Consider the following 16,663-nt stretch of genomic DNA (forward strand, 5'->3'; position numbering starts at 1 on the left):
TCACATTCACCCGCTAATGGGTGGATGTGAGCTCCCCTTCCCCAAAGCTGATTGGAATATCTAATTAGAGTGCAGAAGGCTGGAATATGTATAGGTTTTTCAGTTGCACCTATCTTTTGCAATATATATTTGTTGGTGTTCGATCAACGAGTTCAACAATTAATTTCTGGGCATCATGTCGTGCGCATCTTTCGTAAGGTTGATGACTACTTAGTCATACTCCCCGTGTCCACACAAGATAAGCTTAATAATGCCGTAGATCACCAGTTTAAAGATATTCCAATCAGCTTCGGCAGTGGGGGGGGGCTCACATTCATCCACAAGTTAGCCAGGAATAACTCCCTTCATTTTGACCCAAAACACATCTGTTGGTATTACAAACCCAGGACAAGGACAAAGAAGACCCAATGGCCATTTGAAAGTGCACATTCCAAACTAGTTAAGAGAGCCAACATAACCCTAGCTTGTAAGTCCACCCTGGAAAAATCATGCAAGCACAAGTTAGAAACCAGTTTCAATCAGCAAGTTAGGCACTTCTCTCGACTGGTTACCCTCAGAGTTTAATCACAGGTGCCTGTGAAAGTGTTTTGCAAAAACTTAAAGGTAAAAAGCACCAGAAAGAGGGTATTAAGAAAGAAAAATTGCAGGTCATCCCCTTTATTCATCGAGTTTCACACATAAAAAAAGTAGCAAGCCACTAGGGATCAAGGTCGTTTTTTCAGCTCCATGCAAGCTCAGTAGAGTGTGCTCCATGGTGACAAGCAAGAGAAAGAGTAGGCCACAGCATTCAACCATGCACGAAACGCACTACACAGACCGTGTTTGTGGGGTAGTGTATTCGATTCCCTACAAATGGGCAGGTGTTTCGATGAAAGAGCACAGGAATACCAACGGCATATAAAAAACAAGGCAGGCGGCACTTTGGCCCTGCACTATGACAGATGCAGAGGAAAAGAAGGCAGAAGAAACGCTTGTAAACCAATTTTGAATAGCACAAGGTTCCTGTTCTATTCGAGGGATCAAACTGAGAGGGAGATTGTCGAAACGTTCTACATACTAAAAAATGGCGAGAAATGTATCGGCATGGCATATCTCATTGCTTCCAGAAGAAGTCAATTTTCTGGAGTATACCGCTTAAAAAAAAATTCCTTTTGGCGGTTTAAGGTGTCTTTTGGTTCTGTTTGTTGTAGGTGTTTTGTGCTGTGAATGCCACCGAGCATTAGTTTTTTCACCAGACTTCACTCTTTCCATAGTCACATTTGTAACTTCCATAGTCGCCGTCACCCCCACTTTCCATCGTTGTTTTCATTAAGCCGTATTTTGAGCCTTCATGCTTTCATGACATCATTTCAACATTTTTTTTATTGATGTGATATTCCCTGTTTGTTATGTTTTTCTTTTTTTTTTGCCTTTCTTGCTTTCAAACGAGCCCGCCAGAACGTCATACTAAAGTACATGATTTTTACCATGGTAACACTATGTGGAGAGCAATAAATTTTCAAGTGACCAAGCACTCAATTAGCAAAGTTTGAGACTGTTTCCCGTATAGCCCACAAACAAGAAAGTATGTTGAAATGTGTGATGTAATATTTATTTCTTGTAATGAAGAAGAGTAGCCTGCCTGCGCCACAGCACCATCGCTACCGGCTTGAGCTCGTGGTTGCTGTCTTTCACCAAACCCTTGTGACGGCTACCCGTTCGTGCCCGTTGCTAATAAATCTCATGGCAAGTGGTGGAGGTGCGGGGTTTCGACCACCCTGGAACTTCGGAGTCGCACTCTACCCCCCATCATGCCTGACGACACACGCACTCCTCCAGCTCCTCCAACGGCGCTGGCCACCTTGGTTTGTGCCGGTGGCTTGCGTCTGCAAGATCCCCCTATCTTCTCCGGCACAGATGACAAAGACGTTGACGATTGGATCTCGTCTTATGAGCGAGTGAGTGCCCATAACCAGTGGGACGACGTTACCAAGTTAAGAAACGTCGCATTCTATCTTATGGACGTTGCGAAACTATGGTTTCTAAACCATGATGCCGACCTAACTTCGTGGTTGGTCTTCAAGACCAACTTTACCCAAGTTTTCGGTTGGCCTGCAGTAAGAAAGCTTCGTGCAGAACAGCGTTTGCGCTAACGATCCCAAGAGGCCGGAGAGAACTTCACGAGCTACATTGAGGACATTGACGACCTCTGCAAACGGGTGAATGTGTCGGTGTCAGAGGAGGAGAAGATCAAACATATTATGAAGGGTATTCAGGACGACGCGTTTCAAATGTTATTATCGAAGAGTCCTCACACTGTCGCTGAAGTGATAGAATTGTGCCAGAGTTATGACGAGTTGCGCAGGCAACGGCTTCACACCCGACGTCCCACCCTGCCCACCGACTCACTGTCAAGCCTTGGAGTCGACGACAACCATGCTGCTCTCTTCGTAAAAATTCAGGAATTCGTTCGCGCGGAGGTCGCCCACCAACTATCTTTGATATCTTCTGTCCAGGAACCATCAATGCCATCAATGCCTGATGAAGATGCTAACCTGACGAAGTAAATTACATTTGTGATGCCTGTAGGACTAAAGGTGATGTCAGGCATAGCGTGATAGTCATATGATGGAAAATTAGACAGATCGTCATCAGGTTCGTTAGTAAAAAACATGTGAACAAGCAATTAGCAATTAGGTGCCTCAGAAGTTTCAGTCAGAAATGCGCTGGTCAGGGTTGTCGGATCGGGCAAGTGGTTGCACTTGATTAGGATTCAAAACTTTCCATAACCATTTCAGGTTAGTATGTAGCATGTTTGGAAGAGCTGTCGAGAAAAAGGCAAGTTAAGTGACTCAAAGGTTTCTTCTACAGTGCAATATTTCTGACAAGCACTTCCAGTGTTAGAGCATTTAGAGGCATAGATCAGTCTTCTTTTTGTTATTCAGGCATTTAAGCATTAAGTTAAGCTGGGGATGATTGCTTTTCTGTTAGTTATTGTAAGCACATAAGTATTAAATCATGCGACTTGGGCGAGATCGCGCAAGCACCCCACTTTCTGAACGGTCGCTTCGCGCCCTGTGCCACTGAGTAGATGGCATTCTGTTCCTACTCCTGCCTCACCGTGTCGACAACCACTGATAAAAGCGCACTACCGCCTCATCATGAGTGCACATGCGAATGTTAGGAAAGCGAAATGCTTGCGCAATCTTGCCTCTTGTTTCAGAAAATAAGCCAGTTAACATCTACGGAGAGTTCCAAGAAGCCAGAAAGCAGCCTTGTGGAATATTTCTCGAGTTCAATATACATAATTTCTGTGATGACAAAGTGTAATATCTCTTTTTCTTTCGTGAGGGCAGGGAACCGACAATTAAATGGAGCATGAAGCATGTTAGCTCAGTCACAGTGAAAGACACCCATATCATGAAAAAACAAAAGGATCTCAGTGTCACTAATTGTTGGGTTTAACCATATTAACGCGACAGCATTAAGGAGCTCGTGTCGCAGAAAAGCCGGTGTCGTCGGCGTCAGCGTCAGCGGCGTTGGCCGTGAGCGATAAATCCCAGAAGGCACTTCATAAATAAAAAACATCTTGCAAGATGGGCTGGTGGGAATCGAACCAGGGTCTCCGGAGTGTGAGACAGAGACGCTACCACTCAGCCACGAGTTTTTTTTTTCTTTATTGCCAACTTAGCACAATACAGTGAAAAACAACATCATAACATCACATTAAAAATGCTAGCTTGTGTCTGGCTAGCATAAGTGGGTTAAAAAACGCTTTACGGTAAGGAGTTCGTCCAGATAAACACACCAATCTGGCTTTTCTTCCTTCTGTTTGTACACGACTCGTAAATACTACGAGTTCGTTCCTTCAAAATGGAACAAAATCGCCTCTAGTGAATGCGGTGTTGCCTTAGAAACGTGCCGTAGAAAGTTATACTGCGGTGTATATCGGTAATTATGACCATGTAAGTTACAGAATTCGCAGTTTCACGAGTAGCGAAGTACGTTTTCGCTAAATTTCTTCTGCGTTCTGCGCACACGCAGCGCCATCTTGCGGCAAACACAGAAGACCCCCTCCTCGCAATGTACGGCGCTGCCCCGACACGTGGCGCGCCACTCGCTCCATGACCGCATCCGCCTTCATGGCACGTCGGGGCCAGGCTATTTCTGCCGATCGCGACGTTTGGCTGGCGTAGCGCGTTTGAGTAGGCAGTCCGAAGGGAATGCAATAACGCTATCGCATTCCACTCTTGAAGGCAAAGCTTAAGCGTCCCCAATTTTTCAGCTAGGACTATTCCATTCGTCTCAGTTGTGTGTATTAGGTTGCTGAGTGCATCAAGTTAAAGTAAAATGCTTCGGATGTTGGTTAAAAAGATGAAATGTTGCAGTGACAGTTAATATCTGAACTAGAGGTGACAAAGACCAAGAGAGCACAGTTTCAGTGTATTGGTAAAACATGCACAAATGGTCACCAATGAAAAGTTTACCGTGCCAAAGTTTGCATGCCTTTTGTTGGGTCTTTGTAAATTGATCGAGATGCCGTCTAGCCTTAAGTAAGTTTGGAGAGTAAACTTCTGATATCCTAAAATCCAATCACTTCAACGGTGTGGTACACGGAAGACCCAATCTTATACTTTAAAGGGTGCACATTTTATGATTACAGGTCTGTTTCCTCTGGAGTTAAAGTGGCCTAAACTATGAGTGCTTTCAATATCCCTGAAATCCATGGTAGTGCCAAGTTGCGTGCTGCAATGTTGTATAACTGAGGGTTCCAATTCAACCCGTTTCATTTTCAGCAACTTTTACAGCAAAAAATACCAAATTTGATCTTCGTGCCCTGTTCTCAGATTAATCTCATCATCATCATCAGCCTGGTTACGCCCACTGCAGGGCAAAGGCCTCTCCCATACTTCACCAACTACCCCGGTCATGTACTAATTGTGGCCATGTTGTCCCTGCAAACTTCTTAATCTCATCCGCCCACCTAACTTTCTGCCGCCCTCTGCTACGTTTCCCTTCCCTTGGAATCCATTCCGTAACTCTTCATGACCATCGGTTATCTTCCCTCCTCATTACGTGTCCTGCCCATGCCCATTTCTTTTTCTTGATTTCAACTAAGATATCATTAACTCACGTTTGTTCCCTCAGCCAATCTGCTCTTTTCTTATCCCTTAATGTTACACCTACCATTCTTCTTTCCATAGCTTGTTGTGTCGTCCTCAATTTAAGTAGGACCTTTTTCGTAAGCCTCCAGGTTTCTGCCCCGTACGTGAGTACTGGTAAGACACAGCTGTTATAAACTTTACTCTTGAGAGATAATGGCAACCTGCTGTTATGATCTGAGAATGCCTGCCAAACGCAACCCAGCCCATTCTAATTCTTCTGATTATTTCAGTCTCATGATCCGGATCTGCGGTCACTACCTGCCCTAAGTAGATGTATTCCCTTACCAGTTCCAGTGCCTCGCTACCTACCAAAAACTGCTGTTCTCTTCCGAGACTGTTAAACATTACTTTAGTTTTCTGCAGATTAATTTTTAGACCCACCCTTCGCCTTTCGCTCTCCAGGTCAGTGAGCATGCATTGCAGTTGGTCCCCTGAGTTACTAAGCAAGGCAATATCATCAGCGAATCGCAAGTTACTAAGGTATTCTCCATTAACCCTTATCCTTAATTCTTCCCAATCCAGGTCTCTGAATACCTCCTGTAAGCACGCTGTGAATAGCATTGGAGAGATTGTATCTCCCTGCCTGACGCCTTTCTTTATTGGCATTTTGTCGCTTTCTTTATGGAGGACTACGGTGGCTGTGGAGCCGCTATAGATATCTTTCAGTATTTTTACATACGGCTTGTCTACACCCTGATTTCGCAGTGCCTTCATGACTGCTGAGGTTTCGATTGAATCAAACACTTTCTCGTAATCAATGAAAGCTATATATAAAGGTTTGTTATATTCCACACATTTTTCTATCACGTGATTGATAGTGTGAATATGGTCTATTGTTGAGTAGCCTTTACGGAATCCTGCCTGGTCCTTTGGTTGACGGAAGTCTATGGTGTTCCTGATTCTATTTGCAATTACCTTAGTAAATACTTTGTAGGCAATGGACAGTAAGCTGATCGGTCTATAATTTTTCAAGTCTTTGGCGTCCCCTTTCTTGTGGATTAGAATTATGTTAGCGTTTTTCCAAGATTCCGGTACGCTCAAAGTCATGAGGCATTGCGTATACAGGGTGGCCAGTTTCTCTAGAACAATCTGCCCATCATCCTTCAACAAATCTGCTGTTATCTGATCCTCCCCAGCTGCCTTCCCCTTTGCATAGCTCCCAAGGCTTTCTTTACTTCTTCCGCCGTTACCTGTGGGATTTTGAATTCCTCTAGACTGTTCTCTCTTCCATTATCGTCGTGGGTGCCACTGGTACTATATAAATCTCTATGGAGCTCCTCAGCCACTTGAACTATGTCATCCATATTAGTAATGATATCGCCGGCTTTATCTCTTGACGCATACGTCTGATTCTTGCTAATTCCTAGTTTGTTCTTCACTGCTTTTAGGCTTCCTCCGTTCCTGAGAGCATTTTCAATTCTATCCATATTACACTTCCTTATGTCAGCTGTCTTACACTTGTTGATTAACTTTGAAAGTTCTGCCAGTTCTGTTCTAGCTGTAGGGTTAGAGGCTTTCATACATTGACGTTTCTTGATCAGATCTTTCGTGTCCTGCAATAGCTTACTGGTATCCCGTTTAACGGAGTTACCACCGACTTCTCTTGCACACTCCTTAATGCCCACAAGATTGTCGTTCATTGCTTCAACACTAAGGTTCTCTTCCTGAGCTAAAGCCGAATACCTGTTCTATAGCTTGATCAGGAATTCCTCCATTTTCCCTCTTACTGCTAACTCATTGATCGGCTTCTTATGTACCAGCTTCTTCCGTTCCCTCCTCAGGTCTAGGCTAATTCGAGTTCTTACCATCCTATGGTCACTGCAGTGCACCTTGCTGAGCCTGTCCACATCTTGTATGATGCCAGGGTTAGCGCAGAGTATGAAGTCTATTTCATTTCTAGTCTCGCCATTCGGGCTCCTCCATGTCCACTTTCGGCTATCCCGCTTGCGGAAGAATGTACTCATTATCCACACATTATTCTGTTCCGCAAACTCTACTAATAACTCTCCCCTGCTATTCCTAGTGCCTATGCCATATTTCCCCACTGCCTTATCTCCAGCCTGCTTCTTGCTTACCTTGGCATTGAAGTCATCCATCAGTATAGAGTATTTTGTTTTCACTCTACCCATCACCAATTCCACGTCTTCATAGAAGTTTTCGACTTCCTGGTCGTCATGAATGGATGTAGGGGCATAGACCTGTACAACCTTCATTTTGTACCTCTTATTGAGTTTCACAACAAGATCTGCCACCCTCTCGTTAATGCTATAGAATTCCTGTATGTTACCAGCTATATTCTTATTAATCAGGAATCCGACTCCTAGTTCTCGTCTCTCCGCTAAGCCCCGGTAGCACAGGACGTGCCCGCTTTTTAGCACTGTATATGCTTCTTTTGGCCTCCTGACTTCACTGAGCCCTATTATATCCCATTTACTGCCCTCTAATTCCTCTAATAGCACTGCTAGACTCTCCTCACTAGATAACGTTCTAGCGTTAAACGTGGCCAGGTTCATATTCCAATGGCGGCCTGTCCGGAGCCAGGTATTCTTAGCACCCTCTGCTGCGTCACAGGTCTGACCGCCGCCATGGTCAGTTGCTTCGCAGCCGCTGGGGACTGAAGGCCGGGGTTTGATTGTTGTGTTCATATAGGAGGTCGTGGCCAAGTACTGCACCAGGGTGGCCAATCCTGCTCTGGTGAGGGAGTGCGTTACCGGTTCTGGTCACCGGGATCAGGCCACACTCCAGGCTTGTTTATGCAATTTTATCAACACACGGATTTTTATGTTTTTTAATCCGGTCGAAAATTGCGCGGCACCCGGATTCGAACCATGGACCTCTTGCACGCGAGGCGGGTGTTCTACCTCTACGCCACCGCTGCATCCTCGTCCATTAATCTAGCCTAGATTTAATGGACACCATGTGATTTGCACTTTGTTTAGCCAGTAAGCAGATCTGATCTCATTCTTTTTGCACTGTGAGAGCTGATGAACAATCTTCCTCTATCTTAGCCAATTGCTTTTTAATACTGTAAAATGCCTTGTCACTCCGCATTAACTTGATAGATTTAACTTCATGTAGTAGTCACGTCTCACTTGACCGGATTTCATTGAGTGCTTCCATTATGTACTAGACGTTTCACTTCCTTGCGTATTTGGACAAGGGCTTTCTTCACTATCAACTGATAACATCAACAGCTGTTCAACAACATGCATGCAATCTCTAGCAATCACAACATAGCACCATGAGCGTGGCATTCCTAACAGGCCAGCATGGCGAGGGTGTCCTATAAATAATGAACACTGGTCGTTTACGAGCAAAATGAACAGGTATCGAAGGTAAGCGTCTGTGCTCATGCTTGAACTGCTGCCAAGCCCATGGCAGGCTGTGCAGTACCAATTTTCGCCTAAGAGGCAGTGAATTGTGGAGAGGGTGGGTAATTGCTGCTGAGTTATCACAGTTTCACGAGGAGCGGCCACAGTGGTAACCAACACCGTTGGTCCAGCGCCGACGCCACTGGACACCAGAGCTATGGTGGGGCACCGTGAGAAAGCTGGAGGTGGGATGCTACCGGACAGGTGGAGACACATGGTGCAGACACATATGTACTGGTATCAAATTTCTGGTGCAAAATTTTAACAATTTTTATTTTCGTTTTCTGCAGTATTAACCAACTTTCTCTTGCCAAGCAAATGAAGATAGCGCTTTTAAAGATTACTTTGCAGAGGTCACCTGCAAAGCTTCAAACCTGGTAGGCCACAGGATGGTGTGCCCCCTTTCGCAGCAGTGATGATGCGTGGTGAAGTGCGTGGCCAGCTATGGCCAAAGAGTGCCATGACATATGGTAATAAATTGTCTTTGCTTTTTGTATGAAAGGATAAAATGAGTTGCAAATGGTAGTTGTAATGCGACTGTAAAGAGGCCTAAAAATGTGTCGCTTTGAAATGCGTAATATATATAAGCATCAAACTAATGTCAATGACTCGACGGTTTTCATAAAAAAGTGCTAAAGACAAAGACAAAGTCAAAGGAGCATATATGACAGGACTGGCGCTACTTCCAACTAGCGTTTCTTACAAACGGTCATCTATTCGTGCTCTGCACATCACGTACATCATGTACTCATTATCATACACACAAAGATTGAAATGAATCATATCATCCATAGGATTGTATGGTCAATCAGTTCCAGTCTTTAGATATCTCGACAAAAACGTCACTTCTTTTTCTTGCAAACTTAGATGTACGTAAGCTGACACACTTGTCACCTGCTTTTCTTATAAAATATGCCTCAACTATTTCTCTTTCTGTTTTTGTGTTTCCTTTCCTCAGGAAGGTTGTGTCACCAAACATGGGTGTGCATGTGCACTTTTTGCAGTGCTCAGCCAAGTGACTACCGTATCCTTTTCTGACATCATTGTTGTGCTGTCTAGCCCGGTCATTGAAGCACTGGCCAGTTTGTCCGATATAAATGCGTCCACAATCTAACGGTATTCGACACACAACATCTGAAGTTCATTCAATGTAATTGTCCTGGTGATTAGTGTGAGATTGCGTACGTTTCTGGTGCCTCTTGTTTTGAAGGTTACAAACTGCTGACAATTTGCAATGCGCTGAAAAAACTAGATTGACATTGTGTCGGTTAGCCACCTTTTTCAAATTAATGAAACTTTACGGAGGTATGGAGATACATGTACAGGTCTTTTGTTGTGATCTTTAGTTGGGCACTTTCTTCCCCATTTTAATTTTTAAGCAATGTTTCACAGACAGATGAAATGACAGACACTGGAAATCCAGCAAGTTTCAATCTGTCTACTTGGCTAGACATACTATGCTCAATTTGGTGAACACATGACTTTTACAAAGCAGACTGAATGCATTTGGTGGCTATGCCCCTCTTTATCAATTTCGAGTATGCACTATCGAAAGGCAAAACACTTTTCTTTGATCTTGGATTGCATCTCCAGCATACGTGGTCATCTGAGGAAAATAAAATTTTAAGATCTAGAAACTGAATACAGTTGTCATTGGGCAGTTCAAAAGTAAACTTGAGACCCTGGGAAAATTTTATGAACATTTTTAAACAATCTGCTACAGCTTCGTCACGACACTGGACTGATGAATTGTTACGGATTATTAGATAGTCTTTGACATACCTACCTAAATACACGAATCATTGATTTTCCACTTAGTTCCGCATTAACGTGGCTGTCAAAGTACGCTAAAAAAATATCATATAATACTGGGGCTATTACAGATACCTGAAACCAATACAGATTCCTGTGCGTTGAATGTAATAACAGCCATTGTGACTAATAGCAGTCAAATCCACATAAAACTTTTAACAGGGTCAAAAAATTGTCGCAGTTCATGCATACTAAGTTCTGGAATTTCACTTCACCCATTTCATCAACTTTTTCATGAACAGCACGTAAAATGAATTCTCGCGTCACAGAATAGTATAAGTCTTGAACATCTAGTGAGAAAGCTGTGGCCACAGATCCTATACCACCTTGCAGTTCTAAGATAACGTCATCAGAACACCTCACCATGAAGGGATCTTTGGTTGGCAGTCGCTTCAGGTTCGCTTGCAGGAACTGTCCTACTTGGAGCTGCCACGATGCCTTCTCTGAGACGATTACGCGCAAAGGATATCCGGCCTTATGGGTCTTGCACGTAAAGAAGGCTTCCAGGTAATTATTTTCTGCAGATTTTGCCCACTTTTTTACAGAGTCCAACTGCACATCTTTTAACAGTTTGAGTGCTGCTTTCTTTTGTTTCTCCGGGTTAACTTTTGTTTCTCCGGATAGACAAGAACTTCAAGGTGACCGACTTTAACCCGGAAAAACAAAATAAAGCAGCACTCAAACTGTTGAAAGATATGCAGTTGGACTCTGTAAAAAAGCGGGCAAAATCTGCAGAAAATAATTACCTGGAAGCCTTCTTTACATGCAAGACCCATAAGGCTGGAGGAGCACTTCCTTGTACTTTTCACAGTAGTTGCTTTACATAGGTAGCACATACGTGGCTGCACGAAAAGGGGGATGTCATTGTTTTGGTTCAGGCACTGCTGACTCAGTGTGGCCGTCTTTGTGACACACAAAGCCCCCTAGAATAACGGCCATCCCTTTAAAGAGGAGGACACCCACCGAGAGTCCGAGGTAGTTGTTGGCGCACAAGTTGAGCACGGGCATGTCCCACCCTGCCACACGCACAGATGCTGCCTGGCGGGAGGTGAGCACCCGCTCAGTCTTGTATGTGCCGGCTTCGCGGATGCCCGCCAGCTGCTCCTGCAGGAGAGCCTGCGTGGCTGCCCATCCGCTAGAGGCACGCACCATACCAGCAGCATGCCTAGCTGCAACTGCAACCACGAAAGGAGACAACTCTCAAGGGATGCCCAGTGATGTCAAAAACATCAAACACGAACAGTGCGGAGACATCATGGCTGTTGGGCGTAAGAAACACTCAATATACATGCTCATTCTCCTGTTTATTCAATTAGTAGCTCATGACATATTTGCTCCTTGTCAAATTTTAATGCGATTAGCATTCTTTAGGAACTCACTTTGTGGCATGTGCTGGCTGCTGCTTTGCCGAGCTGACAACTGGGCGTACGTGGTGACAACTCGCTGCTGTCCAGTGCACCACGTGGGTCACAGGGCCCAAACACACAACTTCAGCACTGCACATGTGGTATGTGCCCATTCTTGGCCAACCTCAAGAATAGATACACCGAAGTCACACAAGGGACATTATCCTTATATATCTTAAGGCAATAGCGCCCCATCCACCACAGACACCTCCGCATTGATTGTGGCCGCTTGATGAAGCCACTGCAGTGAAACTGCAGCCAGGATGCTAAGAATACTACTCAATTGGGCTGCAGTGATTACAACAAGGTGCACTGTGTCGTGGTATCATTTGGAATTGTGATTGGCAGTGAGGTAACCGCTTTGTGTGTCTGCAGTTCCAAAACGGTGCTGGTGCTGAGTACAGTGCTTTAACGGAGATTGCATTAATGCTGACATTCGTTGTGAGATAGGCTTTGCTGGAATTTTCACTCATTGATAAATACAGCAATGTAATCGAACAGGCCAACAATGTCCAAAGCATGCACACAGCTAATAGTTGCACAGGTAGTGGCTGCTTCAAGTAACTACTATTACCTAAAGTAAAAATATGCATACATTCTTGCAAACTGTTCAAAGTACAAGGTAGTCTTTGCAGCATGTTTACTCTGTGAGTATTAGTGTTATTTTTCTTTCTACTGATACATTTTTCTGACATAGAGAAGCCTCATCTTTTGGCTGGGCAAAGATTTCTACCTTGATTTATGTACATTTTTTTCCCTTGCTTTCCCTAGATGTTACGAGTCCCCTTTTGTTTTGTACTATCAGCTATGATGTCCAACCTCACACTATCAATTGACAGACTTTCCTTCCAACCATGCCACTTATGTTTCAAGCTCATGCTGTCTTTTTGTACCATTACCATCATTGTGACCAAAGACATCCTGGTTACCTTTAGGTTTATTTGCACATACGTGCTATCCAATTCAATCAATTTAATGCACTTGCCTTCCCTATAAACCGTATTTCACATATACTAACTATAAGCGAGCCTTATAGCCTTTAAACATTCTTTAAAATGAACTTTCTTTGTCTGCCCCTTTGGAGTTTGGTACAAGTTTCTCTCCAAATAGAGTGCGTGTAGCATGAAATGACGAACAAAGTAGTGCTAGTGAATGCACTTGTTCTGTGTAATGAAACAATGCGTCACAGTCCAAGACTTGTACATATACTCATTTTAGTTGAACAGTGTGGTTAGCTCATAGGCGACTCTAAAGCATACAGACCTCTTAGTGAACCTGGACATGACAGTAAATGGTTTCTTTGAATATCAATGGCTGCTGCCATCTTGCTGACTAAACAAGCACTGGGCAAGCACCCATTCTTGGCCAGTCTTCAAGAATGGTTGTGTGTGACACAAGGGTGCCATTCTTCCCTCCATCGTCTTCGTCTTCAGCACAAGGTGATCCAACAGGTGACGAGACCATGCTTGTGGTACAACAAGGTTCGCGTCATTTGGATTCCAACAATGTGCCCAATTTGCATGTTTGTTTTTTTTCTTTTTCCTTCAGAAAACTACAAACACTCCACATCTTATTCAACACTTAAGGGTATTGTTTTATTTCAAAATCTATGTATTCAATTTGACTAAGAGGTTTCATAATCTTCCCTCCCTTCCCCACCATCTCATCTGCAGAAAAAGAAAATGCATGTATGTTACTCTCATACAATCACTACGAGATGCCAGCAAGAGTGACACAATAGCAGAGTGATGGCTACTATAATCACAAATCTACCTTAACAGGTATATTTAGCTTAGGGCTAACTTCTTTGCTGTTCCCACTTCTTCCAAGTGTGGAGAAGGAAAGTGGAAAAAAGTACTGTGCATACAAATAGGTAATCCAGTGTGCCCAGCGGGTGCCAATCCAGTGTGCCCAGTTTTCCCACAAAGCAGGGACATGAAGATAATTGTTTCAGACTTGAAAAAGAAAAATTAAAGTAGGAAATCGGGCCAAGAGACTGAGTTTTGTCAGTCTATGTTTGATTAAGAGTGTAAATTAAAAATGGAAACAGAAAGCAAAAATGCACATCCCATTAAATCTGAGGAGGAGAAAAGAGATTGACAAAATGTGTATGTATGTATGTATGTATGTATGTATGTATGTATGTATGTATGTATGTATGTATGTATGTATGTATGTATGTATGTATGTATGTATGTGTGTGTGTATGTATGTATGTATGTGTATGACACCTTGGTTGAAATCAAGAAAAAGAAATGGGCATGGGCAGGACATGCAATGAGGAGGGAAGATAACCGATGTTCATCAAGGGTTACGGACTGGATTCCAAGGGACGGGAAGCGTAGCAGGGGGCGGCAGGTTAGGTGGGCGGATGAGATTAAGAAGTTTGCAGGGAAGACATGGCCACAATTAGTACATGACCGGGGTAGTTGGAGAAGTATGGGAGAGGCCTTTGCCCTGCAGTGGGTATAACCGGGGGCTGATGATGATTACGATATATATATATATATTGAGTATTTCAATAAATTAGTAAAGCATGGATTGTGAGTAAATAAGGAATATATAAGAAAAATAAGCTGGTGTGGGTGGTATTAGCTCTGACCTGACCAAGTGTAAGAACATGCTTGACCAAATTGCAGAACTTTGTCGAATGGCACATCGGCCATAAACGTTGGCTTGACTCATCATAACTCTAACAGCTTTTATGCAGCGCTTTGCATTGATAGATTGTACAACATTATGTATGTTCCGTATTTTTCTTGGCCTATTATTGCTTTTAAAACACTGACTCAATATCTGGTCGGGCAAGCTTTTTGGAAAATTTGTTTCAAGAACTAAATTTCACATTACAGTCGCCGACCGTTTATTCGGACCTCACGAGGACTGCGGAAATGTCCAAATAAACAGGTGTCCGAAAAAACAGATTAAGAAAAAAAAAAGAAATCTTTTATTTCCACACACTTATTCAGGCTCGGCAGTAGGCTTGAAGAAATCGTGAATTGCACGCTGTTTCGTTTACGCGTAATTAGATAAGCCTGAATCTTGAAGAGGGTCGTATGGTCACTATAGCCGCGTTTACATGAATGCGACAGTGTCGCATCGCATCGCATTTCTAGCGCATCACACTCATGTAAACAGCAGTAATGCGCTAGAAAGGCGCATCGCATTAATGCGCCAGGCGAGAGTAGATTTACGGACGCGAGTTGACTCTCGCGGAGCATGTAAACGCAGGATCGTCACATTAGGAATGATGGGAAGGAATTAGCCACCAACATGGCGGCGGTCCCGGCTGCCCGCTTCGAATTGAATTTGCGTTGCTTTTGTAAAATGCACTTCGTTCGCAGCAAATGATTGTGTAAACGGCTTCCGCTTAGTCTCAGGCCACTTCGACGACAGGGTATTATGGATAACCTTATGGTGTTTTCGAGATCAATTCTCGTTTCGAACGAGTCGAAGTCTAACGAAAGAAACATTCGAGATGTCAGCGCTACCTATCGCAAGAGTTGGAAAATAGCCGCAACGACGGCATATGGCCTCCAAGATCTGAAGATCTCGCTGGCCAGCTAAAGCTGCAAAAAACGTGTACTGCTTCGCGTCCGCTACATTATAGCATATAGCGTACGCTATAAGTTGCATACGCTAAACTAAAACTGTCTATTTCTCGGCCCTCGACCACCAACGTGCACTCGGCCCACTACCGGAAACCAGTTACACCGGAAGTCGGTTGCACTTCCCTTATACGACACCATGTGGCGCTACGTTCTCGCGAGAGTTAAGGCGCTACATGTAAACTGCGTCGCATCGCCTTTCCCAAATGCGCTTGGAAATGCGATGTGCCACTGTCGCATTCATGTAAACGGGGCTTATAAGCGGCTGAACGCACAGTCACATCTTGTGCACGCTCCACATGCGACGGCAGCATAGCACGTGCATCATAGCATAGCATAGTGCAGCATAGCATAGCATAGTGCGTCATCTTCCGACTCGGAGTCATTGTCCGGCGGTGCAGCAGAAACCTGACGAATGATCTCGCCGTCATCGAGTTCTGCGCATGTCTGTACAACAGCGTGACCACCTGTGAAACTGTCAAATGAGACGGTGTCCGGAACTACTGCACAGGTCTCGGCAGAACACTTTCGGCATCAGTAGGGTGCACATCGGAAGGCGACAAATCCTGGGCTCCCAGCACCCGCTTGCCGGCATTTCCCAGCGCAGTCTGCGCGGGCACTGTCGGTGCCATTAGACACTTGACGCTATGTTTCCGTACGCCACGTTGCATCACCGCAACCTCAACACAGCACACAAAGCAAACATCACCGCGCCGTCACGCCGATACCAGTCGCACAAACGAAAAACGTGGCCTACTCGCAGCGTTGTGCACGAAGAAACAGACAAATTAGCTGTTGCATTGTCCTGACATGGCTTACTGAGACCGGAACTGCTGTAGCCACAAACCAGGCAGAAACGATGATGAACAAGGATTTGCAGTAGCGCCACTTCATGGTGCAGCGAACAGGCTCCGTTCCAAACAAAAATGGCGTTTAGCAAGCTGAACCATGCACCGGTCAGAGATGGTGCATGGTGCTTTCGATCGAGTTGGCTCAAGGAGTGTCCGTAAAATCAGGCGAGAGGTTGCAAGGTGTACAAATTTTCGGGAGTTGTTATACATTATGGTAAATGGGGAGAATGGCGGTGCAGCGAAGCAGACCGAATAATCGAACATGTCTGAATTTTCTGAGTCTGAAAAATTAGTCAGCGACTGTAGTACTATTTGGCCATTTGAAAACGTATACAAAAGAACATTTATTTAGCTTCATCTTTATGCATCACATAATATTCTACACTTTATAGTATTCTCATCAAAGAATGTAAACAAAAGCCACATAACACGGCCATTTTTCCCAAAGTAGGGAAGACTTCTACTGACTGC

At 44.1% G+C, this 16,663-nt stretch overlaps 1 protein-coding gene across 2 annotated transcripts in view; it reads right to left on the bottom strand.

The window, feature by feature from the left end:
- The window catches only part of Gcat (Glycine C-acetyltransferase), a 121,365-nt gene that overhangs the window by 91,820 nt on the left and 12,882 nt on the right, over positions 1–16,663 (bottom strand). For both annotated transcript variants that reach the window (XM_065437153.2, XM_065437152.2), the window contains exon 2: positions 11,291–11,502. In XM_065437153.2, the coding sequence (XP_065293225.1) occupies positions 11,291–11,502 (212 nt within the window). The remainder of the gene's footprint in view (positions 1–11,290; positions 11,503–16,663) is intronic.

Source organism: Dermacentor albipictus, chromosome 1 (assembly GCF_038994185.2).
Source record: "Dermacentor albipictus isolate Rhodes 1998 colony chromosome 1, USDA_Dalb.pri_finalv2, whole genome shotgun sequence".
Taxonomy (NCBI): Eukaryota; Metazoa; Arthropoda; class Arachnida; order Ixodida; family Ixodidae; genus Dermacentor; species Dermacentor albipictus.